General features: G+C 41.1%; 2 protein-coding genes across 5 annotated transcripts; one reads left to right on the top strand and one right to left on the bottom strand.

Annotated features, from left to right (window-relative positions):
• Positions 1–2,182: 2,182 nt before the first annotated feature.
• On the bottom strand, positions 2,183–4,022 carry LOC120112784 (transcription factor MYB60-like). The gene is made up of 3 exons (XM_039132670.3): positions 3,674–4,022; positions 3,358–3,487; positions 2,183–3,098 (listed from the first exon to the last, which is right to left on the bottom strand). The coding sequence occupies exons 1-3, from the start codon at positions 3,804–3,806 to the stop codon at positions 2,360–2,362; spliced, it is 1,002 nt and encodes a 333-aa protein (XP_038988598.2). The 5' UTR covers positions 3,807–4,022; the 3' UTR covers positions 2,183–2,359.
• A 9,762-nt stretch (positions 4,023–13,784) lies between these two features.
• On the top strand, positions 13,785–19,860 carry LOC103719741 (uncharacterized). 4 transcript variants are annotated; one of them, XM_089927208.1, is made up of 5 exons: positions 13,791–14,554; positions 15,260–15,358; positions 15,394–15,438; positions 16,150–16,612; positions 19,102–19,860. In XM_089927208.1, exons 3-5 carry the CDS (start codon positions 15,419–15,421, stop codon positions 19,411–19,413), a joined length of 795 nt encoding a protein of 264 aa, XP_089783334.1. In that variant the 5' UTR covers positions 13,791–14,554; positions 15,260–15,358; positions 15,394–15,418; the 3' UTR covers positions 19,414–19,860. The 4 variants fall into 4 exon arrangements, with proteins under 4 accessions (XP_089783336.1, XP_089783334.1, XP_089783335.1 ...); XM_089927209.1 differs by having other exon boundaries at positions 15,260–15,438; positions 19,102–19,380; positions 19,494–19,860; XM_089927210.1 differs by lacking the exons at positions 15,260–15,358; positions 15,394–15,438 and having other exon boundaries at positions 13,785–14,554; positions 19,102–19,380; positions 19,494–19,860.
• The last annotated feature ends 7,898 nt before the right edge of the window (positions 19,861–27,758 follow it).

Raw genomic sequence — 27,758 nt, 5'->3', positions numbered from 1 at the left:
ACTAAAGCATCGGAATCGTTAGAAAAATTCCAAATGGATTTAGTGATGTCCGGTGTCTTGATTATAAATAAGTTTCTCTTCAATATAAAGCTCATAGTAAAGTTCATTAACAAGGATATACTAATTATATGTTGAAATGGTATATGTTTGTTTCACATATCTATTAGAAGAGAGCGTTTCTTGAAAAAAATTAGTACTCTAAATTAATCAGACTATAGCAAGCAGGGAATAAATCGTTGCAAAATAAAGTTGCATGAAAGAAATCTGTCTCTAATTATCCCTTATCTTAGTTGTTTAGTAGCATTCCTTGTGTGCATAATATGGAAATACTTGTAGCGAGATTTTTCCTTTACGAGAAGTTGATGACTATCAGTGACTATACTTTATTTTGTTGCCGTCCATGTGCATTAGTATCGGGTTATCTTAGTTCCCATGCAAGTCAATCTATCCTTGATTATGATCCCATTATTTTTGGTTTATCTTCATTCTCACACAAGTTCATTTATCCTTGACTGTGATCCCACATATGATAGGATGTGGTACTGCTTTTCTATTTATTTTGGTTGGTGCCCCACATGCTTAACCTAAGATGGCAGCCATAAAGATGGCACCAAATGCCAAGCATTGTTTACATTTGAAGGGATATGATATGATGCAATTTGTTTCTTAGTATATACAGCATTTTTCTTCAGTTGTTTCAGCTGTGAAAAGTAGTTAGAGAGAGGAACCTAGATAGAAATAATGTGATGGTTGGCTTGGTACCTGAAGAAAGGATTCCCATGCACAACAAGAAACTCAAGAAGGAAATTGCCATAGTCTTCATGCCATGCCACGCCATGCCATTTCACAAGGGACTGGTTAACCCTCTTCTGAAAGCCATTTTACATTGCTTCATTTGTTTTTGGTTTGATGTGGTCCATCTAAATTTGTGAAAGACTGCATTGACTTATGGTCCATGCCAATGCATGTGAATTCTACGACCGATATGAAACTTTAGTGCTAATTATAACGAAAAAGATGTTTAGCAACCTAGGTCTCGGGATCTCTCATTTAAAGCCATGAATAAATCAATCACTAGTTATCCACTCCCTGGCAAAAAAAATAGATCAAATTTATGAGTCTTTCCACGTAATGACAGACTAGCAGGAATCAGCAGTTAAATTTTCTGCGTCCTTATTATAGGATGGGTATAACTCTACCGCGCCTTTTTCTATGGAGCTAACTCCACCATTTCTAATATAGAAGATGATATGCTTATACTGACCAAGGCAAACAATGGAAGGTGGGCACTCTACCAGCATACGTAGAGAAATAAGGTTTCATCTCCCTTTTAGCAATAAATTTTTCCTCATTCAAGGGGAAGCTCCACTCACAATTAAATTTATAGATGTTTTTGCTCAAAAGATAAGTTTGTAAGTATAGCATGATGGAAATTTCAATCCTAGCCTCTCTCTCTCTAGAATTACCTGAATTCACTTGGCTCCTCTCCTTCTTGTTTCCAGCCTCCTTTCTTTCGCACGCTGGCCATGCAAAAAAGCTCATATGGCCAATAAAGAGACTTCCATGGTCACAAGAAACTCCATGTGCTCTCAAAAGAGACATAGAGCTACTTTGTACGGCTACAATTCTCCTCATTCTCATTCACAAGCCATCTCCACTGCAAAACCTTTCAAAAGAAAAGTCCATCCTCTAAGCACCATACACATGCACATGCTTCTTGATTTATTCTGAAGGAAGACTAGACTTCTGATTTCAATTAAATTCCGGCCACATCTCTTCTGATTCGAATCATCTCTTCTGATTCGAATTAGATAACCACCGAGATGAGCAGAGAGAATCCAACCCACATCTGTGGTGGCTTTTTCTATAGAGCCACCTAAATTTATTACGAAAACTGGATATTGGTTATATCTTATTGGTTTTGGCCTATGATTGGCTGCCCATATAAATGGAGCTTTTACTGATGATTTTTATTACATATGTTCCAGAACCGAGGACCAAGGAGGAAATGGATGGAAACCACTCATTATCCCCCATCCCATGCCCTTTTCTAGACAAATTTGGTATATGGAAACTTTGAACCAAGACATGGATGATGTACTTCAGCGCCATCGAACACTTTCATGGATACATTTATCAGAGAGATGATTCTGATTCAAAAATACAGAAAACCATGAAAGAGTAAAAGTGGAACAGTAGATTTTATTTCAGATGATTCATAAAACTCAGCTCCACAAATTTACTACAATCTTTGTTTGTCTTTAAGTATTCCTAAATACTAATAACAGCAATCAAATGTATTGATCTTGCATTCATCTTATGCACAGCTAATAAAGACATTAGAATGGCATGATAAGAACTATTGCGGCATAGCTTCTGAGCAACAGCCAGCAGATAGCTCCACGAGATCTGCTTGCCCTGTGGCCTCATCCAGCAGCCATTTCTCCAACAAAGACAAAGGAATGTGCTGTTGGCTGTCCAATCTCTGGTTGGCCTCAGCATCAGCTAATGTGGACTGCGGCTTATAGGATGTCGAGTCAACAAATGATTTCTCCCAGGCATTGCCACTCGAGTTTTCAAACGAGAACAACGACACGAGCTCTTTGTGGGGAATGGAACCACAGCATTCTCCATCATTCTTAATATATGCTTGGGAAATAGGATCGCCGCGTTCTTGGTTGCTCTTAAGTTCCTCCTTTTTAACATATGGCTGGTTGGTAGCATTGCTGCTGCTGTCGTTGAAGGCATGAACGCTTTGATATTGTTCACCTCGATCTGGCTTGAGATTGGCCTTTGGAGAGGACCTCGTCCACCGTTCTAAGAGTCTTGAGATGTTCTCGGTGCTCCATGCGTAGGTGGAGGTGCTATGGTTGGACCTGAGGAGAGGGGAATGGATGGTGGAGATGCCTGAATTTCCGGTCTCACTGCTGTAGCCATTGGATATAAGCTCATTGCAGGTAATGGTTAAATTAGATGGAGTCATGTAGCTGTTAGCTGTTGTTGGATACTTTCTGATCTTCTTCTTCAGGTGGGAGTTCCAGTAGTTCTTGATGTCGTTATCTGTTCTCTGAGGAAGGTAAGAAGCAATGGCTGCCCACCTGCAGAGAGAAATGATCAGAGATAAACACCCGAAGATGGCACAGTTTAACACCTAGCCTTTTTACTTTCAGCAAAGCACATAGCCAGCCTAAAGTAAGTATCAACACTATGTTGTCCTAGTGAAAAAATTCATGCATATTTCATGAGCGACTAAGAAAGTAATATATTGAAGAGAGATTTTTATGATGAATTAAGATTCAAAGATATAGCTACAAATTAAATTGTGCAATTTTAGAAAAAAAGAAGAAAACTAATTACCTGTTGCCTAGCATAGCTTGTAGATTGATGATCATTCCTGCTTCATGCGGGGTGAAGTTTCCACGCTTAATTCCTGGTCGGAGGTAGTTAGTCCATCTCAATCGGCAACTCTTACTGCATCTCATCAAACCTACAGTTAAATAATATAAAGTTTAATATGACAGAAGAAGGAAATGCTTGTTGTTCTTCAGCAGTGAATAGAGCCAACTGAATGAGACGACCCAACAGGGAACATTCCAAGTTTCAAACCAGATAGAAAATTAAAACAAGTATACAGACAAGAAAGGAAGTGGGGAAAATTAATGGGGCAGTTCACCAGTGTTTGTAGGTATTGATTTCCAGTTTCCAGGTCCATGTTCTTGGATGTAGGTGACCAAGATGATGTCTTCTTCTGGAGTCCAGGGACCTTTCTTGATGCCAACCTTATCACAGAATGGAGGCCTTCCCATGGCTGGCTATCTCACAACCACCACTCTCTTCTATCTCACTTTCTCTCTCTCCCTCCCCTCTTCCCTGGTTTTCTTTTTCTCTGTTCCCTTCAAGCGTCTCATGAGCGTGTGAGTGCATATATATAGGATGACTAGAAGGAGGTGCTCTTTTTTGCACTTACCATCTACCTCTCTGACTCATTTGCTCTCCTTTCCTCTTCTTTCTGATGCAGAGTCAGCTGGACTCACTCTTCCTTTCTCTTTTATTTCCAAGGGTCACATGAGTCAACAAACTCTTCCCCAAGAGGAGAAACTACCAGAGTAATTGATGTCAGCATCTAAGGGGAGTCCATAAGGTCTCATTAATGCAAGGAAATCATGGGGACCGCTTCGACACTGATCATCCAATCGACAATTGTTTCCTAAGTCAAGGAAATGTAGTTCACAATAAATAACCAATCTCGGTTTAACCACTGTAGCAGATCTTTCTTTGTACGTTTCAAGTATGTAAATCATATTGCGCATATACATGCACAAATATGGAGCACACATGCATATGCATGGACACATGATGCATGCAACTAACATGAGAATGCGATCTTCTAGTTTTCGCACACAACTTGAATTATACCAAGCCTTAAGTACATACCCATCTGAGACATTCGTAATTATGTTCAAATATCTCTCTCTCTCTCTCTCTCTCTCTCTCTCTCTCTCTCTCTCTCTCTCTCTCTGAGTAATATACTTGCATTTACCTCCATCCATGCATGAATTTTGATGGGAGGCAAAATGAATTGCCTTGCTCTAGCATGGAACCATCCAATTCCTGTCAAGCAGACCTCAGAGCCAATCAAGTTAGGCCTCAATCCCGCTGAGAGCCAGGCCAACCTCGAACCCAGCCGAAGGCCGAGCCAACCTCGACCAGAGGCCAAACTGACCTCAGCCCCCGCTGAAGGTCGAGCCAACCTCGCCTGCAGCTGCACCTGCTGAACATCTCAACCTAGCCAGCCCCTTTCCACGAACCATTGCTTGCTGGCCACGCTATGACATGCCAACCAAGGACCATGCTTTGCTGCTTTAGCCATATTTGCTGCCAAGAGCCATATCCTATTACACTTACCCAGAGCTATACCCTGCCACACCAGACAACACCATATCGTGCACAGAGACTGCCCAAACTGTACATGCATCAAGCGAGCCCTGGCCTTAGCCACACACCACCTGACCAAAACCATCTCCTCCCATGATGAAGATGGACCATATCTTAACCACTTGGGCACCCTTGTAAGGACTATAAATAAGTCATATCAAAAACACTCATAAACTTTTCCCCATAAAATATTGGATCAACTCTAACTTAACTATCGGAGGGCCTTCGCCGGAATCTCCGGCTAAGGCTTTGTGCAGGTACTCCGAAGCGCAAGAGGTGGCCATCTTTCTCTGTCCCGGTCGGCATCTTCTCGGCTTCCTCCGGCTTGGCCACCCTCAGGCCCCAACAAATCTACTTTTAAATACGCGTGCTATGCTACCTATAATTTATTAATCCTCTTCTTTATGGTGGAGAGTGTAAGCAAGCTTGTAATTGCATTCGTTTATCGTACTATATGAACGGACCAATGAAAGGGAGAGTTGCCTGAAGCCTGGAGGGCTGTGATTCATCGGTCCCTATTCTAGTTTCACGTTGAGAAGCATTAGTAGTAAATAATAGCCGAGTGATCTGGAGAGTGGAAAATTAATTACCCCTAAATAATACTCCTTCTCAATGAAAATAAAAATTATCAAATAAAAGGTATATCGAGGGCCTGACTAATATTTGAACTTCCGATTATACACAACATAAAAATTATAATGACAGTCACTAAGACCAAGAAATAAACTTTTATTAAAAATTTAAAACATACTCCTTCTCTAACGCATAGAACCAATACCACCTGTGTATCATGCCATGTTAAGTACCATGTCATAAAGTAGATGATATGGTTTCCTTCTTGTGCCCTGTCTTTCAGCAGGGCGTTCCTGTTCTCTCTCTCTCTCACCTAATGGGACATGAATCATCAAATACTCTTTCTTTACAAAGATAAAATAAAATAAAATAATAAAATGTAGGCCGCGGTAAATTCAGCATGCTTAATACCAGTTTTATATGTAAGCATCCAAATGTTTATTTGCTAATCATAAGTTCTAGATTCATATTTTTCGTTGAAAAAGTTCTAGATTCATATATAAACATTTATAAGCAAAAGGCATACATCGAGTTCAACAAACAGGTTGGTTTCATAGAAAGAGAACCTTACCAATATCTATGTTTAGTTTGATATATAGAAAGCGAACCTTACCAAGATCCCTGTTAGTTTGATAGAAAGCGAACCTTACCAATATCCCGGTTTAGTTTGAAAGAAAGAGAACCTTACCTAAAACTATTTATGGCAAGGCTTATAATCATGGTACTAAGTATTATATCGGTACTTTATCGGTTCGGTTCGACATGGTACAATACGGTATGGCACGGTATGATATATCTCTGTACCGAAATAATTCTCTAACTATTTTTTTAATTTTTATCTCGATATGCCTCAGTACGACCGGTGCGCACGTTGGTATGCCTCGATATGGGGTGGTACACTTCGGTACGGGGCAGTACACCTCAGTACGGGGCTTGTACGATTTGAATGTGTGTTTTGTACTTTTTTTTTTTTTAGTACAATACTGTATACTCTATACTGAGGTAGCATTTAGTTGTTGATATTTACTGTACACTGCAACATTTATTACATATAATAAATCAAAATCTATCTTTTTCTATATCAAGGATAACTCAAAATCTATCAAAATCCATCAAAATCTATCATGATACCTAGATGCAGCTTGATGTATGAGGGTGTTCACACGTGAGATTCTGCTATAAATACTGTTCTTCCGTACCACACCAAGAAACTGGACAAATTTATTAATATTAATAGTCTTGAGACTTTTGGGACTCCTTCGCTTCATCAAAAGAATTTTCTTTCATCAAAATATTTTTTTTAAAAAATAATTTTTAAAATAATAATTTTGACATATTTAATTAAGTATAGAAAAATGGAAGATTCTTAAATGGTCTAAGTTGAACATTAACTTTTCAAAAAGTTATGTGACATATTTATTATATCTTTAATAAAAAAAATCTTATACATAGATTTTGTTGAATTAAGAATAATTTTAAAAAAAATTTCAAGTTTCAGCCGATGAAAAAATAATTTTTTTATGTTCCTCGTAGATTCCAAATCTTTTGTCGGCCTCATTTTAGCGGGAACACATGTGAGGACCTCGCCTGTGCTGTCATGCGTCCACATGGCTCAAGCTTTTAGAACTCCGTGAATTCCTTTGCATTGAATACGTGTGCATGGGGTGGAATTACGTTCAGATCCGCACGAGGGGGTGTGTTGATAGGGCTTTTTTTTTTTTTTCCTACATCTCAATCCAGACAAACTATCCATCAATTTAATTTTTTAATTTTTTTATTATAAGTTTTAAATTGAAATCATTATTTAAAAGTAATATAGTAATTTCTAGATGCCATAATGCTGACATGATAATTCTTGATGTTCCGCTAGTTTGGCTCCACAAGATTATCACTAATCCATTTCCGTCTTCCGTGGGTTGAGAAAAGTTCATTGGGTGATGGGTCGTCTGAAAAATTATATCCTACATCAAATGCATTATATCCGTGGTGTGCAATGCAGGAACAATTTGAGATAAGATGAGGAGGACGATAACTCGAGACAAATCGCATGATGAATAGGGCCCACAACAATGAAAAATCTGATTGGCATGGTGCACTGCTGACGCAGTGTACCTAGTGTAGAGTATAATTTCTCAAATCCATCCAACTTTTCATCTTAACATCCTCTAGTTATTCTTGCTACCTATAGCATCACCTGGCAATACTAGCAGCCTGTTACTAGCTATGCACCCCAGCTAACCCTTTCCATCCTTTTCTATAAGGAGGAGGATGGGGTTAGAATAAATTTATTTTGACTATATTTTTGAAAGGTTAAAATTTTTAAACACTTATGTCCTAAATAATCCTATATGATTAACTACAATTTAGATTTGTATTTAATGAAGTCCGATAATTTAAGATCTAATTGAACTTTCTAACTTTTTAGACTAGCGACCATAGAAAGAAAGAGGGACCATAATTTTTCTCTTTTTATTTCCCCGAAAAGAAGGAAAAAATTCCTCTGCCTCTTCTTACCTTCTATATTTTATTTGTCCATTCCTACAACACCATACTATAGATAAAGATTCTCACATGAATTAATCGATCATATTACTACTGTTATGGTTCCAAGAGTTACTGATCAAGTTCTCCATGTTAGGATGAGACCGGCTAAAAGAAGAACTAACATTAAAGAAGTCCATAATTGGACATGCACCAGCTGATTTGTCTAAATTTCATTGGATATGAAAAATATTTGTTGCCCCTCATGTGAAATTGTTTTAGTGAAGATCTCATAGGATATGCCACCTTTCCTTATGCATCAAGGGTTTTTCACCTGCAACTACCTAATTGTGACTTCTGGGAAACCATAAAGAAGGATATTAATCATGTTTTGTCAAGACGCCATCAAGCCTAGGATACATTGAATCACAACATTAATAAATTTGGATGATCAACTTTACATAGGAGCAGACAAAATGTATCCAAGACCTCATGTTGGATCACTTGCTCGATTCTATGGTTGAAAGTGCAATAGTGAGAGTCGTGCAAGTTCGGCCATGGCTGAGAGATCGAATGCTAGGAGGCTAGCTAGTGATGCCACTTGCTCGATTCGTCGTCCTCGAGGCTGATCTCACCACCGAATCGCCTGAGCTCCGCCGGCTCACCGCCAGGCTTGGACGGGTAGTAGAAACCGACGAAAGTGGCTAGGCACGGGTCCCCGCCAAAGGATAGGTTGGCTGGCGAGGGTGAGTTCGGCTCTGGGTCTGAATCGGCGGTAAGGGGTGACAGAGTTGGGTTGGCCTTTGACCCGCTCTCGGACCTGGGTGACTCGGTGGATGAGGTGGAAGGAAGTGGGTCAGCTGGGTTGCAAGCCGGCCCAGAAGTCCACATGGTGGATGCAGGCTCGTCAAACAAGTGACCCAAAACCCCAGCTGGCCCAACCAGCGTGGGTCTGGGCCAGACCGCTGTGGGCCGACCCAGGAGTCTGGGCCGAAATTCCCGCCACGACATTGAGGGGTGGATCCAGGGAAAGTGATTGCCGGGCCGGGCCCAACCGGGGCCCGAGGGTGAGCTCGGGTCTTCGGGAGCTGGAAGGTTTGCCTTCCCCAGCGAACGACCTGGCGCCATTTTCGGCCCGGGAGGCCTATGCCACGGCGACTCCACCCCCCATCTGGGCCTTCACTTTTTTTTTTTTTTTGGGGGGGGGGGGGGGGGGGGAGGTGGCGGGGCCCCTAAATTAGCCTCCGGAGGCAAGGGTGGTGTGCACCGACAACCTGAGTCGTGCGGACGCGGTTCCTCAGAAGTCTCGACCGTGGAAGGGGGTGGCCGAGGCGACGACCGAGGGTGATGCGTCGGTGGTCAGCCTGCGAATCCCTTACGGGGCCGCCAGGCACTCGGACCACTCCTTGACGGCGAGGAAGCTCCTAGCAGCCGTGATGGGGGAAGTAGCCGACCATGATGGTGGCCTTGGTTTAGTTGATGGGCCGGCCCAACTAGAGGGGAAGGTGTGTGAGCCACTATTGGGTGTGGAGCGAGGCCTGATACATGGTATGATGCGGAGATGGTGGTGATGGGAGATGGACCGAGCTCTGCAGAGGGCATGAGCATCGGTGAAGGGTTGGTCCGGCTGGGGGTGAAGGTAGCTGGGGCCTAGTGTGAGGATGCGCAGGGTTCGACCAGCAGAGTGGAAGAAAAAAAAGATCTTTGCATGGAACTGAAGAGGGGCCGCGAAGCCCTCATTCAACACATCATTTAGAAGACTAGTCCAGGTGAACAACCTGAGTATCTGCTTTTAATATGAGATGCGGCTGTCAGGGCATAGCCTTCGTCGAGCTCAAAATCACTTGGGGGCTGCATGGGAGTCTTTCGTAGTGTAGTCTTAGGGGCTGTCATGGGCTATCCTATTGCTGGAGAAGTGGGGGTGGCAATGTGGATGTGTTCCGCGACTGCCCTCAGCAAGTTGTATTAATAATCTCTGGCCTAATGAAGTTCCGTGGGTTTTTTCTGGTGTGTATGCTAGCACTAATTACAGGATGAGGAGCCTGTTGTGGGATGAGGTCACTAGCCTTGTTTCCAAGGGGGGTCCCGACCTTGGTAGCGGGAGACTTCAATTGCATACTAGGGCCGAGCGAGAAGCAAGGTGGCAGTGCCTACACCGACAAGGTGGAGAGGAGGGAGTTCCGGGAGTTCCTAGCAAGGAACGGGCTAGTGGATTTCGGGTTCTCCAGACCACGGTTTATCGGTGCAATAAACGTGCTGGCCATGCCAGGGTTTGTGAGAGGATCAATAGGGCTGTTGCATCACCTTGCTGGATTCAATGTTTCTCAGCATACCAGGTATGTCATCTTGCCTGGATTGCCTCTGACCATTGTTTGCTCTTGATTTCTACAGTCGATTGCTCTAGCCATTGCCCCCCATTCCACTTTGAGAAGATGTAGCTATCGTATCCCCAATCTTGGGACATTATTCGGGAGGCCTGGGTGATACTGGTGCGGGGTGATGCCATACAGAGGGTTTCGCGCAGGTTGTAGCTTACCAAATGTAGATTGTAAAGGTGGAACTGCTTGGCAGTAGGAGACTTCTTTAGGAGCTTGGAGGAGGTGGAGGCGTCCATTGTGGAGCTCCAGGAGAGGGAGGATCGTTTGGGTGGGCTGCCAGAAGTCAACATGAGTGTCTTGCGGCAGAAGCTCGCCACACATCACTCTCTCTTAAGATACCGGGAGGTATTCTAAAGATATAAATCCCGGATCTAGTGGATGAAGGAGAGAGATAGGAACACTCGCTTCTTCCACCGGTCAACCATCATCATGAGGCAGAGTAGCATGACTCGATCCTTGAGGGATGGGGCAAGGCAGTGGTTGGAGGAGGAGAGCTCGATCAGACGAGTTTTGGTTGACTATTTCAGATCCAAGTGGACGGAGGATGACAGATCGAAGGGCGATACTTTTTTTTTTCCGTGGCTGGACATCGAGGTGGAGGCGGTGGAGAAGGTTACTTTTGTTGGGACGGTTTCGAAGTTTGAGGCCAGGATCCAATTTGGGTTCTTGGAGAAGACAAAGCCCCGGGGTCTGAGGAGCCATGGAGTTACTTAGGAGTCCCTATTATTGAAAAGAGGCTGCGAGTATCAGAGTGCCTTAGTGTGGTCCAGCGTGTCCAGGAGCAGCTGGAGGGATGGAGGACAGCCTCGGTGTCCATGATGGGCAGCGTGACCCTAATTATGTCGGTCTTGTGCTCTATGTCGGTCTACCTCATGTCCCACATCGTAGTCTTGAAGACGGTGCTGACGAGAATCGAGCGGCTTCTTCGGGCCTTCCTTTAGGGTTCTCATGGAGATGGTCACAAGGTGCATCCTGTGGCTTGTGAGTCGATTTGCCAGCCGACCTGGGTTGGAGGACTAGGGGTGTAGTCTCTCCTGACGATGAAAGGGGCATTGATCGCCCGTCATCCAACTAGATTTGTCCTGAAGTTAGATTGCTTATGGAGTCAGGTGATGGCAGCTTGATATGGTCCTGCTCGGATGGGTGAGGCACCTACAAGGGGCCGAAGGTGCTCCTCTATTTGGCGGGAGATTTGCAGGTATGTGCCTATGGCCTTGACTAATTGTAGATGGCTGATCGGTGATGGGCAGAGTATGGATGTGGTGGAGGACCACTGGGTGAACTCACTCTCGGTGAAGCATTGGTCGACTATGGTCAATGTCGAGGCCCTGGGAGGACTTCGGGTCTGTGATCTTCTTCATCCTAAAGAGGCAGGGTGGGATACTTTCGGATTGGCCAGCTATTTAGAGATCAGCTTGCGGAGAGGATCTAGTCAGTGCTAGTTTTGGGATGCGTCAGCCCCAATGTGAGGGTGTGGAGCACGACATGCAGATTCAGGGTCAGGGTGGGTGATGTCTACAACATTCTCCAGAGCGAGAAACATCCGGGGTTAGATTGTGCCTGGATCTGGCGATTCAACTTGCACCCAAAGGTGGCTTTATTTCTCTGAAATGTCGCATGGGGCTGACTCCCGATGAGACTCATCCTGAGTCAGAGGGGTTTGGGCATTCACCCATAGTTCCTCATATGCCAGGTGGATGAGTCAGTGGACCATGTCCTGTTCCAGTGCTAGCATACAAGGAAGATCTGGAGGCTTGGCACGATTCCACCAAAGGTTTGGTGTCACTCAACGTCTTTTTTGCAGGTGCTCAGATGATGGGTTGTTACCTAGCAGTCCCGATAGGCGGCTATTGAGGCGACCTATACGGCTTATTAGATCTGGTTGTCTAGAAACGCCTAGACATTTGGCGAGAGCTGTCCCCCTACCGAGGCTCGTTGTCAAGCAGGCCCAACTCCATGTGGCAGAGATTGCTCAGTCGCATCTGTTGGATGGATCTTTGATAGCTTGGAACATCTAGGGCTCTACTTCTGCTCATAGAGCGTCTTGTACGGTGTTTTCACTAAGGAGCCCCTACCTCCAAGTTTCCTCAAGGTCAATTTCGACGGATGCGTACTAGATGACTGTAGGAGGGGTGCTGGCTTTATCATCAGAGGTCTGGATTCCAGGACGATTGCGACTAGTGGTTGCCAGATTTTCGACACCTCGGTCTCGGGGCCTAAGTTGAGGGCGGTTTGGGCCAGCTTGAGTTATGCTCGCGGGCATTGCATGCTAGAGCTGTACTGCTCGAGGGCAATTCGACGACGGTTATTGGCTGGATCCAACAGAGCGTGGGTGGTGTGGGCGACTACCACCCGCTGCTTAGAGATATCCGGGCTATGGTCTGTAGAGGGATGACCTTTCAGGCGAAGCATGTGTACAAAGAGGCAATGGGGCAGCGGATTGGGTGGCCTCGTATGTGGCCAACCACTCTGGAGATACTCTTTGGGTTGAGAAGAGGGAATTGTCCGGTGCGCTCCAGAACCTGTTATTTTTTGACCTTTTTTGTTATATCCGTACTCGTACTGCATGATATATCTGTTTCAGCAAAAACAAAAAGTGCAATAGTTTGGGAAGTGCAATTTTTTCTAGGCCATTCGCTTGGCTTTTTTTTGAGTCTTTGATCCTCCTAATGCTTATGTATGTTTTACATACCCCCGAGGCATTACCCTCTATTTATAGAGGTAAGAGTCTAATAGTCTCTAGCAGCCGAGTTAGAGAAACACTATCATCCCCCTAATAGAATTAATATTAGACTTTATATCGTATATCAAAATAGCGACTACTTTTATGGAATAGTATTTAGATTGGACTGGCTCATTGGCTGCAGAACAGTTTGTTGGACTTTAGTATCGGACCCAAATTGGTGTGCCCATGAAATGCTTTCAATGAGTGGATTAAATTAAATGCAGAGAAGTACACTCTATTATGGTGGCTGGTTTTCATGAAATGCTTTCAATGAGTGATTATTTCAGGAAAAAAATAGCATGGCTTATATCAATACTCAAAATGATAACCACACAGCAATTCAGCACTGGAAGGGGATTTTTGACCTGATCACAGAACACGATAGCAAAGACACCGAGATGACTTTTCTTTGATAAGCCACCCTATATTTCTTCCTTGATCCATTTCTTGGTTTGATAGGGTTGGTCGTAGGCCGAGCTTAGACACACAAAAAAAAATGTTAAATTTTAAATACCTCTGGTCCAAAGGTTAATTAAAATAAGTATAGTTTAAGCTCGAGATCCGGCTCTTAATCAGCTCATCTGCTTCATTAGTTATTTTATTTTTTAAAAAATATAATTATATATTTTAAGATATAAAAAATAATAATAAATAAAATATTAATTCCAAAGTAAGGTAGATGTCAACGGTCTGAGAGTCAGGAGCCGACATGCCCTGCCGGCCGTCAGCCAAATCCAACAGCCGGGATGCGAAATCTGTGAGTTGGCTTCGGAATGCCGTGTGCGGCCGCAATTTTAGATCAGGATGGAAAACAAGATCGCGCCGCGCCGCGTTGCCCAAACCCCCGCAACCCTCGTTTTCTCGCGCTACCCTTTCTCCCGCCCACCCGTTACAAGGAATTCTCGCTCTCGATCCGATTCGTCTCCTCCTCTGATCTCTCCTCCGCTTCTGATGGGCTAACTTTGAAGCCGATCAATCGACCGAAAGTCGAAGATTTCTCGTTCTCGCGGCGTTGGGTTCTTTCTTGAGAGAAGTGGATTAGGGTTTGGCTCTTGGATTCGAAGAGCATCGACAATGCCTTCGGTGCTCGGGGAATTCTTGCAGAGGCGAGCGGGCGCGGCTCCGGTACCCTCTCAGATCTCGTACCATAGCGGTTCTAGTAGTTGTTCCCATCGTCTGAAACAGTTGGAGAAGTGGAATCGTCGTGGTAATCTCAGCTAACATTAGGCCCCCAAGGGTAGATATTACCCTCGTTCTTTGGGATTTCTCCTCTCTTTCTTCTTCGTCTTCTTGTTCTTCTTCTCCTTCTTCGTCGCCGTTTCAGCGTTTGAGGCATTTCGCCTTATTCTTGGATCTGAATCTGAGCGTGCTTGGGGAACGTCGGAATTGTTTCCTTCGGGCTTCGGTGCAGGTTTTGAGTTATTTGCTCTTATTGGTGGAGATTACAGAGTTTTCCGTCGAGGTAATATAGCTCAACTGCCTGTCTTTATCTGGTGTAGTGTAGAATCTGTGTACAGTTGTATTTTTTATGTACCTTAATTTGAATAGAATCTTAACAAGAAAAAATGTTCTTTTTTCTCTATGGTGAATGATTTTGTGTCGCATAGCATTTTCTGATTTAATATGAAAGGTCCCATTCCATATTCTTGTCTTAAGCCTGCGCATTTTGATTTGTTTTTCTATTATTGGAGGTCTTTCTTGTCAAATATCAGGCAGAGTTTTAGGACATGCCCTTCTAAGCCTTACACTAGTGGTTTGTGTTAGATCAATAATAACCAAAATTGAGTTGAATGGAGTTCTGATCCGCCATAGGATTTGTTAGTTGAAAAGGTCCTTATGTAATCTGAGGTCAGTAGTTGGATGTTGATCATTGAGATCACATAGGATAGCAATGGTTGCCACTGGCCACAGGAAGGGTCGTTTTTCATTATTTATGATGTGCAATCTCTAAAGTAGGGTCTGCTTGGCTGTTGGTAAGTGAAATATGATGTATAATCTATATTATAGAGCCCACTGGGTATAGGTAACTGAAAATGCTAAGTGCCTGGAGTTGCGTGGATCTGCAGTTATAGCAACTTAAGGTACAGCAACCCTGGTCAACTCAAAATAGTACCTTCAACATCCTCAGCTACTGAAATTTGGCCTTTCATCATCTTGTTGTGGTCAGGTTGCTAAATTGGTTGTTTTTTGAAGCTGCAATACATGTAACTTTAGAACAAGAATTTGAAAAGAAGATCTTGCATTTGCTGGACACCCTAACACTGAGGCATGCATTAATTTGCTGGACACCCTAACACTGAGGCATGCATTAACTAGGGTTCCTGCGATGTGCTCGGTTATCTCAGGGTATGCTTCCATTTTCTGCTGTGTTTCCAGTTTCTCTCAATATATCTTATGCATCATGTATGTGCTTCAGAAATTACTTTTGCTGCAATGGAACATTGAATACTGAACTAACTTTGGCGATAATATCCGCTCATTAATTATTTCCTTTTCTTTTTTTTTGCTTTTGTGTACACATGAAGTAATAATAGGAAATGGGATACCTAACAGTGAGAAAAATATCTATCGAGTAATTACTTTGTCATTATTTAAAGTACATTACCATGCAAGCATGTGTTTAAGTATCAAGAAGGCATATCAAAGCTCATCTATAGGCTTACAGGTATTCCAGTTCATAGTGACTTTTCCGAATTTCTGTTAATTGCCAAATAGGAAGTACAGGGAGGTTGGCAATTTGGCATGCTTTATATTTGTAGTTCTGGCATCAGATAATATTCCACCTAATTATTCCCTTCATGTATGATAAGGCTTTGATGATCTTGTAGTAAGCTTTGCATTAAATTTTCTGATCACACTATTTCAATATTTGTTGTTATGAAAATGATATAAGATAGCTCATTTTATTTCATGTCTATTTAGTAGAGTTGAGATAAATTTGCCTTTTCTAACTAGCTCATTTTCTTTGATGTCTATTTAGTAGAGTTGAGATAAATTCAGTAGAGTTGAGATAAACTTGCTTTTTCTAACATGAACTCCTGTCATACTTTATCACAGTGGCCTCTGGATGGGAAGTTCCATGCCAAGTTCAACTTCTGAAGCTGTTGGCTTGAATTCACGTTTCCACAGTCATAACTATAAGCATGCATGCATGGAACAAGATCAATGTACTTATGGCATTAGGGAAAAGATTATGAAGGGAATATCTCTAGAGGATCTTGACATTCATTGTGTAACTGAGAATGATAATTTGATCATTCCAGAACTTGGAACTGCTCTTGAAGAAGTCCTGCATATTCATGATGAGTGCTTGAATGATAGTAATCTCACTTTAAATCAGCATGAGATCTGCAATGACTCTGAGATGCAGTCTTTCTCTGTCAATACACATATGTTGAATGGTTTGTGCAAATGTGAAATGATGTCACGTTCAGAAATGTTGCAATTGCATCCTTTAGACATAGATGTAGGAGAGAGATTATCAAGTCCGGTGGTGCATATCTGGAGTTCTTCTAAGCCTGTAAGTTCTGCATGTCTGTTTGAGTTGAAAGTAGCTGTTTGTTTAAATTATTGGAATAGATGCTTAGCACAAGTATGTTATAGGGTACATTGGGTTTCAATGTAGTTATTGATCACTGACATTTTTCAATGTTTCATAAGAAGAGAAATTGGCTGGTAAGATGTGTCAAATTGATCATATTATAGCACTTATATTGATTGTGACATATGTAATGATTACTCTTCACTGTCATTCCATTTCTGTTATCTAAGTGTTGCTGAATATTTTAAATTATGAACTATAATTCCTTTGTTTTATTGCCTGCAAATCACCCTTTTTAAAAATAATTTTGTCAATTAAGACTTTTTTTTAATGCATTCCATTTTTGTATCTTAAAATGTAACCTTTATTATTGTGTATAAATTTCATTATTGACCTGAACATAATTTAGTTTATAATATTTGATATAAGAAATATGAATTGTGTTGATATTGGATCATTTGACATGCATGATCTGGATTATAAGACTTTCTACATTGCAGTTTTAATACCTATCATAACAAAATATTCATGTGAGATGACTAATCACCTGATCTATGTGAGTTCTACTTTGTTGCATTTGATTCTTGCAAATTCATTACTGCCAATGGATATTGATATTGCTGGAGTGTCATATTGTCACCCATGTTATTGTCCTGTCCATATCTTTTGGACTGCTCATTATGTGAATGTGGTTATGCCTCTTCTGGCAATCTCATGTCGTAAGGTTTGTCAGGTTGCACTATTTAGGAGCCATCTTGCTATTTAGCATAATTGCATATGTCTAGGTCGTTAGCAAGCATCAAACGGAAGGCTATAATACAGTTATATCTATGATCATAAAGAATGATAACCCATAATTCTTGTTATGTATTTTGAACATTTAGTCGATTAGGAAGAACTGTTTTCACATGTTTCTTGTTAGGTGCTTATGTTGTCCAGCTTGGGGAACTGGGCTGTTGATCAAGTGCCTTTACACACAAAAGATATATGGTCAACTACATGGAGAGATCCATTTGAATGATTGATGGATCATTTGTATGTCATAGAAACCTTGTGATGAGATCATAATCTTTTGTCATCCATTTCTTTGAATTACCTATTTTTGTTCTCACCTTTGTTTGTCTTTATAACTTGTTCCCAAAGATATTAATTGATTAAATTTCATATTGTGTTTTAGGGACTTCGGACTTTGTAACCCATTTCACGAAGAATTTATGCAACTGAAGCTGAAAGTATTAGATTTAAAAATTTCATTATTATGGTGCTCGTGATTTGTTGGGGCGGCAACATGTTTTATTAGTACCTTAATGTTATATAAGCTTTATATGTAGTAAGTACATATTCATGTTTATGAGGTCTTCAGTATGTGAAATTTCAAGCAATAATATTTTTTAGTGGACAATGTTATCCATGAACAATGCTTCATTGCTTCTCAAAATAAAGGAACAAAGTAAAGTTGATATCATTGCAAGTTGTATGTAAAGGCTATGTGATATGTTTTTTTATTTTTTTTAAAAAAATCCAGAATATCGCAACTAAGTCACTAAGAACAAACAATAGTAAAAATTGACCAAGATAACAAGAAACCTTCCATGGTTTATTGATTATTGCCTTGTGCACTCTTTTTAATCTTTTCTCATGTTTGTTGAAAGACCTTAAAAATTTCCTTCGTCCATTTTGAGTTTTATATCATATATAAATGTTTATGTTCTGAATAAGCTTGAATCACTACCAAAAGCTATGAAGTAAACACAGTGCACTTCCTTGCAGAAATTTTGATTGGCATTATTTTTCCTTTCTTTTAAGCCACTAGATAAAAGAGTCAGTCATGGTTCATTTGTGAAGTGATCCTTCAATGGAGATCTGCTGATTGACAAGGCCTACCATGTATTGGATAATGATTCAAGAAATATGATAGGTTGAGATTATTTTGATGGTCGGAGATAATTTCAAAATATCGGATATTAGTTGGCAAACTTTGAGATGTCAAATTGTATAGCCAACTTCAACTATACAATTTTATTTAATTTCTCCAAGATTTTCTGCACTGATGGCCATTTACCTCCTAAATCCTTACCCTATTGTATTCTTTTCAATCTCTTCTTTGTTCATTATCTTAAATGACCAGTAGTATATGACAAAGAAACATGGCATTAGATCGCATTGCACTGCACATTTGTCTAGTGCCGAGGGAACTTGGTAACCAAAAGGCGAATTGTATATGGGCTCTAGTCACCTCCAAATATATGCATGGCTGGACAATGAGCAAAACATTACCATGACTATGTTATTAAAGCATGCTTCTGTTTTCATGAATCCTATCATTTGTTTCTCCATGATAAGAAGGGGTATGTGTAATATTTAGATATCTCAGCTTACTCAGGAGGAGAGGAGCAAAAACAGAAAATTATCTCTAACAATGCATTCTGGTTAGTAATGATTTAGATTGTACCTTCGTCTCTTGACAGCCTGTTTCAAAGTTAGTGTCTGCCATGAAAGGAAGCCGTTCCCACGAGGGGATGCTCCCGAAAATGAAGTTACGTGTGAAATGGTCGCCAGATGTCTATGACCCACCACCTACATCTGAATCACACACAGTAAAGGGTCACCGCTACCGTCCTAAGGCCACAAAGAAGGATTATTACAAGCACAAGCATGCCAAGGGCAAGTCTTCTCGAGGGAGTGGTGGTGACAGGAAACATGCTTACAAGAGAAATGCCGGCAATCTAATTGATCCTCAAAACTTGGTTGTCCTCTTTTCTCATGACTCTGCTTGTTAGGTTTCTTTTTTGTGTTCTCACGTGATCAGAACCATGCATGGATGCTGTTGTTCTCCTGTTCATAAGTGAACTCTTTGCAGGTTGCAATCACTTCATGAGAGACCACTATTAAATGATTGTGACGAGTCAAAGGTGGAGGTCCTGGACTATGCAGTTAGGACCCAAGAATTGAAGTGTGGAAGCAGCTTCTACATCGAGTCAATTGCTCCAGTGCATCTTTAAGTTTCCAAAGCCTCATGAGTGGAAACTTTATTCTGTGAAGCAATGGTTTTCTTTGCTTATGAATAAGATCAAAACTGCCAGGGTGCAGAACAGTTTTGTGATCCATCTTTGTTGAAACTCCAGAACTGGGATTCTCTTTTTGTTGGTTGGTGATGTTCACCATTATCAACGATGCTTTTGTTTCCTCGTCCTTTCAGTATAACTGAAGTGATTTAGTTATTCAAATAGTGTTGTTTGAGTAGTTCATGCCGATTGGAATCATAGATGAGCTATCCCTGTTGACTATGGTATGTGTATGGTGCTATTTTTTTGCTGGCGCATGAACTGAAACCACCAGGTTTTTATCTAGGCTTTCTGGCACTGCTGATCTGGAGAGCTGGAAAGGGTACAATTCTTATTCTAATATGTTATGATAATTTGATCCTTGATATTGCCTTGATTTATGCTTCATTGGATGGTTGAAATGCTTGGTTCAGATGTGAGTCTACATGACGGTCAGAAATGTCGAAGACCAGCGTAAGATGGAGGTGAAAATGGATGGGTTTGTATCCTCCTCAATTTGGGTGGGTATAACAATTTGAGTCTCTTTCTAATACCATGTTGAACAATGAACAAAGAAAAATAAATATGGATATCAATAATGTATATCCAATTTTGTCGGTCATCCTATTTAATATTATTTAATATTATTTAATATTTATATTTTTTTAAAGAATAAATTATCATATAATTATATTATGGATTAATTTATTTCTATTTGATATTTTTTTAATTGTATAATTATAAAATTTAATTATCTATTTAAAATAAATATAGATGTAAGTTTTTGTATCTGTTGAATATCCGTATCTATATTCACCAACTATAAAAGTATATGATTATGAATATATTGATAGCCAATCCGTTTTTTATCAGCTTTTGGCCCCACCATCCATGGACTTATTTTTAGGTTTGTATCAAAAGCAAAAATAAACAAACAAAAAAATAAAATATGTTATAAAAAATACAATAGAAGTGTTTTGCTAATAATTGAAAATTGAAAACTTAAATATTTAAGTAGTTGACCTGCAGACTTTTGTTTGTACGGACATGGCAGGCAAATAAGTTCTCGAGTATATCAATGGTGATCGTTACCCGGACAGAACCCTGACCATGCTCTGGTTGATGCCAAGGTACTTTAGATCTGCCTTTGGATCATTATGCCTTCGTTTTAGAGGTTACAAGAGAAGTCCCTACGTCTGATTCCTGGGCAGCATCAACAGTTAGACTGGATGATTTAAGTTCCATCTTCACGAAGGCAGTGGGGAATGGTTGGAACCCCGACCGGATTACGTAATATCTGAATTATGTTTGCATAACAAATAGAAGACAATATGATGCCCTATATCACAAGCCTCCAACATCTTATACTGCAATTGAAATTGTATAGAATTCGATAATGCTCTTTCTGGTTATGCCCCTGATTGATAAGCAGCTGCTAGATACGGAGTAAAAATTTACATATCATCATTTTTGGACCTCCTTAGGTATATGGTAGGCTATAGGACAATATAATTGTTTAAATGAGGTAGCCAATGGATCGAAGGTAACCATTGTAGAACTTCTCCGTCTCCGTTCACTAATCTCAAGGGAAGCATTCTGTGGCTGCTTTTTGCTCGTACAAAATACAGTCCGAGACACACACACACACACACACTGTGTACAGACCACATACCCACATAGTAAAGTCTGAAACCTTCCTCTGAAGCTTTGAATTCAACAAGTTACAGTTCAAGCATCCGGCATCAAATTAACGGTCTCCAACTTATGAGAAGGGGTGCCACTGGCAATAGCTACATCAGATTCTTGCAATCTTAGCTTCATCTTGACATGGGGAGATCTACTCATGCTCTCCTCTTCTTGCTCCTTCTTTGGGCCGCTGCAATGGCAATCTCAACCAAGGTCCTTCCCTTTCCCATTTTTTCTCCCACCACTTCTGAGAAATCTCGCTTCAGAGGTTTTGACGCATCTTTATTTTAGGAGATGGTTGGTGAGGATCTTGGACTGAGCTTGGTAGCAAGAAAGGTTTGAAATATTAAAGAATTGAGAAGATGTTATCATCCTCCCTATTTAACAGCAATGTAGGAGAATAGAAAGGTCCAAATTGTGTTCTAACTTCTCTTGTTGTCTTCTTTCTTAATTCACTTGGCAGCATCGTAAGCATTCTGGATTCTCGCAGGCAGGTGTGGTTATAAATCACTGGGCTTCCCTTTCTTTTATCTCTTGTTGTTTCAATTGTTTGCTTGGCTGCTGGAATCCTTGCGGCATTTTCATCTTATGAACTATCTTGTTTCTTTTCAGAATTAGGCAGAGTCAATTTATAGGCTGCATCATCAGTCCCATTATGATTTAGGAATGGTGGTCCAAATTGGCTTCAGGTCCCAAATTTAGGAATTTTTTATCGATGTTTTGTACCTGAGGAAGGATTTAAGGCTACCTGGGCTCAGTAGGTCATGTCAAGAACGACAGGGTCAGACAAGCCTAAAACTGCAAGATCTAGCACCAACTGGGAAAGCAGACCTACATTGGATCCAAATTTAGGTGCATGAAATAAATTCTTCTTGGCAGGACCAGATAAGGTCTCGGGTTGGTTGCTCATGTTTGCCCACTTTCTGGATACCAAACGGCACTACTAGCATCCTTTATGGAACAAAAATAACAAGCAAATCTGCATTGCCTCGTACTTCGGTCAGACTAGATTATATTTCATCCCTTTTGTTGCCGGAAATTGGACCCGGGGGCCGCCGCGAAGCCGGGGAAGGAGGAGCTCCGCTGCTACAGGGGGCGGACGGCGGTGCGCCGGCCGGCTGCGTCCTCCGCTGCGGGGAGGTGTGCAAGTCCTGCAAGGAAAACCGGTGGCCGGGCTCCCCGGCGCCGGCCCTCCGATGCCTAAGTCAGAGGGGGCAAGTATGTGGAGAGAGCAGGGAAGAGAGTATATGGAGAAGACAGCAAGAATATTTGGATAGGATAAAGAAGACGAAGAGGATGATGTCCTCAATTGTATCTATGCTTTCCGGCGGGTTCAGTCCCGGGGATCTGTTTCCGTTTTTTGTTTGTTTTTCCCCCCCCCCCCCCCCCTTGGTTCTCCCAGCTTCCCTTTTATAGGTGGGGATTACGTTACCTGGGAGGTAACCGGGGGATTTGTCCCTGTCTGTGATAATTGGGCACGATTTGGCCCATTTATGGCATAGTGGAGAACAGGGCCGAATCAGACCGGAATCAGGGAGTTGTCACGGTCGATCGGACCTGTTGGAGTGGTTGAACCGCCGGCCGTAGCGGGCCTGGGGTCTGTGGATGGTAAGTGCATTTATTACCGAATGAACCGGCGGTCAGGTAGAGCCATGCGCTCTGATGGTTCAGTGATCCGGAGATCGTCTTGGGCCGTGTTCATTAAATGACTGAGTGCATCGGAGACTTGAGAGAGTCTCGTGCATTAATGGCAGGTCGTGCCGAATACCTGCGAAGATCTTATGCCTTGATGGCTTGGAGATAGTGGCAGGTCGCAAGCCGTAGGAGTTGTCAGTCCCTTGGACTTTAGGCGGAGGTTGAACATTTGGTTAAGGCATCGGCTCGGCAAGAGTGCCGAGCCGAGCTGGTCGCCCAATGGGGCGCCCTGTGGCGGGGTTGCTTCAAGTACTCCTGGTCGGCGCCCTTTAGGCGAGCACCTTCTAGCAGAACGCCTTGGCGCTGTCTTTGGTCGGCACTTTCTAACCGAGCAGCTTTGGGTGGGGCACCTCTTGGCGCGCGCTCTGGTCGACGCCCTCTAGTCGAGCGCCTTCCTGGTCGGCATCCTTTGGCCGAGCAGCTTTCCGGTCGGCGCTCTTCGGCCGAGCGCCTCTGTGGATATATGACTTAGGGTTTTTCCCCTAACACCTTTTATCTTAAATTCTTTGTTTTACAACTAATTTGCATTATCTAGCAAGGTAGAAACTTGAAACCTTGTATATGTACAGTCGCAAACTGATCTAATATACATCAATTAACACCTAATCTTTAGTTCCTATATGATCTCAAAAACAGAGGCAGAATTGTGTGTCTTCCTTTTCTTGACAAAAAAGAGTGCTATTTGATCCTGATTTTACATCTAACAAGAAGGAAATCAACATTCTAGCATATATAGTAAATTATTTCGTGCCAAAATATTCCATACTGTGCGCTGATAATTCTCATAGCTCCCCTCTTCAGAGGAAATCCTTGTTCTTTATTAAGTTTCTAGTGATTTTTGAAAAGGAACGTAGTTGCAAGAGATCCACATAGTTACTTCTGAAAACCAACATTACACTTGAAGAATTCGCTATCTGTTCGGGTATTAAAGGTTACTGTAGACACATCGCAATCTTTTGCATTTCATGTATAGAAGGACCTTGTAATAATTAAGAATCCAGTTCCATGACACTCTTTAACAAATCTATGTACGCACAGGATAGAAGTCACTCCTTGGAATCATGTCTATGTCAAGAATGCTATTATGCTTATGATGAAATGATAACAGAAAATCATTACAAAAAATCAAATGCCACAACTAAGATTTCAAAAAAAATAGAGAGAGAGAGAGAGAGAGAGAGAGAGAGAGAGAGAGAGAGAGAGATGTCTTCAGGAATTTGGATAAGATCAACCACAGTATATTTTCTTAGATTATTACAAACTGGAATTGCGCAAACTATAAACCGGTGTCCAAGGCACTAGTAGTTGGCGCATTCCTTTTCTTTCTATTCTTTAAGCAATAGATAGAGGAATTGAAATTTATAATTTTCATTAAGAAGGAATATCTATAAAGCACCTTAAAATCGATGTATGGCAATGCTTTGCATTATAATAGTAGAGATATGGGGTGTAAAGTGCATTTTTTGATGGGCTGGATCAAGTTATTATGGGATTGGGTTGGTCTGAATATAGAGAATATGAGCTGAACTTTGGTTTGATCAAGTTTGGGTTCATAACTTGAAGGTGCATCCAACCTTGCTTACATACTAACAAATGCTCATTTGCTTTTCATTCAAAAGTAAATAAATAAATGCTCATTTGCCTATACAACAAGTTATACACTGAAGCATAGAGGTTTGTACCATAATAATTAAAGGTTTCACAACACTTATAATTCTGCAGAAAAATGGAAGCGTTGATCTAAAAGCGTCATTTTACAACATAGATCATCTCTGGTTAATGGTCGTTGCTCAGCCCAACTTGGATCAACCAAACCTAAGATATTTCTTGCCATAATCTCAATCCCTTGCTGATGTACCATAAAAGGAAATTCCGATACGATTTGAGTAATCTTGATAGGAAGAGCTGAATATAAGACTCTGAAACTAACCTTAGATGCAACCCAATCTAACCCCACCCAACCAAATCTAACTGAAATTCTAGATTAGATGCAACGTAGTCAGGCTGGATTCAGATTGTTTCGGTTGGGCCTTGAGTCGTATTCTATTGGATTCAGGCTGGGTCATTTTTGGGTTGGTTGAGACAAAGCTGAGGCCACCACTAGATTGGCCTAGCCTGCTGGATGTGCACCACGTCATATTAGCAGTACATACACTTAATGATTGGCTGTTTAGAAATGGACAGCCCTGATTGATTGTTTGGAAATTGACAAAGACCCCAACGCTGCTTCTGTTGACAAATCTAAACCCCGTACCGACCAATGATTTAAAATCTTTCCCTTTACGAACAAACCTCAGTCACGAAATCTTTTCCCCCGGCAACACATAAGCCAGCACCAACGGTCCTCACCACCGGACGCTGCCCTGCCACTTCACCTACCACAACAAATCACGTGAGACCCGAGCCCCATGACGTGCCAGGCGTCACGTTTAGGTGGCTCGTTGGCCTCCCTGATGGACCGCCGTAATAGCCACGCATACCCACCGTCCACGGTTCCTGGGCGTACGGCCGGACGTCCATCGGACGGCTACAATGCCTTGGGACCGCCCGATTCTTTCCGGCGGACTCAACGTGCCGAGAGCCGCCGTTGGTTGCCCGAAGCCACCGCCATTGGTACAGCTAGCAATCCAACCGATCTGCAAATGTGCGATTTGTTACGATGAGTCACTTAGTCAAATAATTCAATAATCTAGGTGCGTCACAGACAGTAGATTCATAAAATCTTTGCACGGCCGGTTTGGGTGGGTCTCCAAACCTTAACTCGCTTCCTGTTCAAGTATATTAAGTCCAGGACTCAATCTAACTAAAATAAAATAGCACTAGAAAACAAACTATTCGAACTAAAATTGTAATCAAAAATAAAGATAAACTAAGGATAAAATTTTAGTATAAGTAGGACAAGCAATGGATTTCCAAACTATGTTGGAGAACCTCCCAAGCTAAGACCACTATTTATCCTATGGAAATATATATATGATTAGGTCATGGGTTGTGTGCTGAGGATAACATGTTTAGTCTAAAAAGATACAGCAAAAGCACCAAAGAAAAGATCATTCTCTTAGGATATGCTTGGATCCTACTTCTAGCGAAATCTACACATTAATGTAAGGGTTGTTCAGATCCCTAAGCATCCTTTATTCATCATTGAGAAAATTAGAAAAGTGGCTCATTTGGACCTCATTAGTTAATATCCATCAGATTTTCAAAATCAATAAACATCTTTGATGAATAGAGATCAAACTATGATCTGCAAAAAACTAAATCCATGGGCTTCTTGAACATCATGAGATACATCCACTAGAACTATATCGATAATTAGTTGTTTAATATCAAAAATCAATTAATTCAATTATTTCTCCATCAATTTAAGAATCTCCTATAGATTTTTCTCCATAAAATCAGTTTGAGTTAAATTAAGTCCAAACAGATACGAATTTAGATTTGAACTTCAAAAATTTATTACTTAAATTTGTTTATAGTAAACATTCTAAAAGACATGATGAATCAAAAATTTTCTAATGAATACCATTATGTTGCTTCATGTTTTTGAGCAGGTGAGTTTTGATTTTTTTTTTTTCAAGTTATGTGAACATATTAATAAATCGATTCAAATCTAATGAAATGACTAGGATAGAAACATAGAAGTGAAATTCATAAATATTACCATGCATATATTAAATTCTTAGTCTATTTATTTCCTTCTCATGTACTATAGTCTTTTAGAAAAAAACAATTGTTAGAATAAGTGGCTTATATTGAGTGGTACACTGGTATTCTAATTGAACGAAGTGAAGCGACGGTATATATATATATTTATCTATGGAGCAATTATGTAGTATTTTATTTTACTAGAGATGTTGATAGGAGTTAGGACTTTAGGACAGAGTTTAACTATAAATATCTTAGAATCCTTATTGTTTTTGAGAGAGTGAAATTACAACCATTTCACTCTCATGGATGTAGGCTTATTGCCAAACCATATAAAATCTCTGTATTAAATTTTTTTTTTCTCTCAATTTTTTCGTTCGGTAAGCCGTTTGGATTATGCTAATGCTTGGGGGTGTCTATTTCGTGCGTATAAAAATTTTTCTACCACAAGAAGACTAGTGTAACTCATGGATAAGGACTGGACATATCAGTTGCACCTGATCCTCTTTACTTGCATACATTCATTTTCCCAAGCTCTAGTTTTCCCCACAAAAAATTTTTATCTCTTGATGTTAGCAAAAGGTGTCAACTCGGTTGGTTGCACATTCAAGTGGCTGGGTGACGTATACAGAGATGGTATCTCATCCACTGTGGTTGGACCACGAAGGGGACAAGAAAATGATCCATGAGTAGGCCATCAAAACCATAACAACATGAGAACTCATTGTCATTGCTACAGTTTTCTCCATCTTTCTCATCTTTGAATTCTTTTAGCAGCAATTGTCTTCAAATACGACATAATGATATCCTTGAATTAGATGCACAAGCCAATTATCTGAGGCAGAATGCATGCCATTTGTTTCTTTCATTTGACAAGTGGAAAGCAAGCATAACATAATCTTCTTATGGATGGATGATTGCGATACCAGAAAAAAAAAAAAAAAAAGCCAACTGCATGCGATGGAAACACCTTATAGAGCTTGCTCATAGGGTACATTACTCGTGAACTCCGCTTTACTCAAAAAAAAAAAAAGTATGTGGGAAATAGGAAT

The sequence above is a fragment of the Phoenix dactylifera genome, chromosome 14, assembly GCF_051530095.1.
Source record: "Phoenix dactylifera cultivar Ajwa chromosome 14, Ajwa_hap1_PhDact_Kaust_v1.1, whole genome shotgun sequence".
Classification (NCBI taxonomy): Eukaryota; Viridiplantae; Streptophyta; class Magnoliopsida; order Arecales; family Arecaceae; genus Phoenix; species Phoenix dactylifera.
Note: the sequence above shows the minus strand (reverse complement) of the source record. Positions and strands in the feature narration are given on the sequence as shown.

Excerpts from the sequence above, each read along its gene's own strand:
- LOC120112784 (XM_039132670.3), bottom strand. The coding sequence starts at position 3,806 with ATGGGAAGGCCTCCATTCTGTGATAAGGTTGGCATCAAGAAAGGTCCC. Across the intron at positions 3,488-3,673 it reads ATCAATACCTACAAACACTG|GTTTGATGAGATGCAGTAAG; the intron begins GTGAACTGCCCC and ends ATTTAACTGTAG. Across the intron at positions 3,099-3,357 it reads CAAGCTATGCTAGGCAACAG|GTGGGCAGCCATTGCTTCTT; the intron begins GTAATTAGTTTT and ends TTCTCTCTGCAG.
- LOC103719741 (XM_089927208.1), top strand. The coding sequence starts at position 15,419 with ATGTGCTCGGTTATCTCAGG. Across the intron at positions 15,439-16,149 it reads ATGTGCTCGGTTATCTCAGG|TGGCCTCTGGATGGGAAGTT; the intron begins GTATGCTTCCAT and ends ACTTTATCACAG. Across the intron at positions 16,613-19,101 it reads TCTGGAGTTCTTCTAAGCCT|CCTGTTTCAAAGTTAGTGTC; the intron begins GTAAGTTCTGCA and ends GTCTCTTGACAG.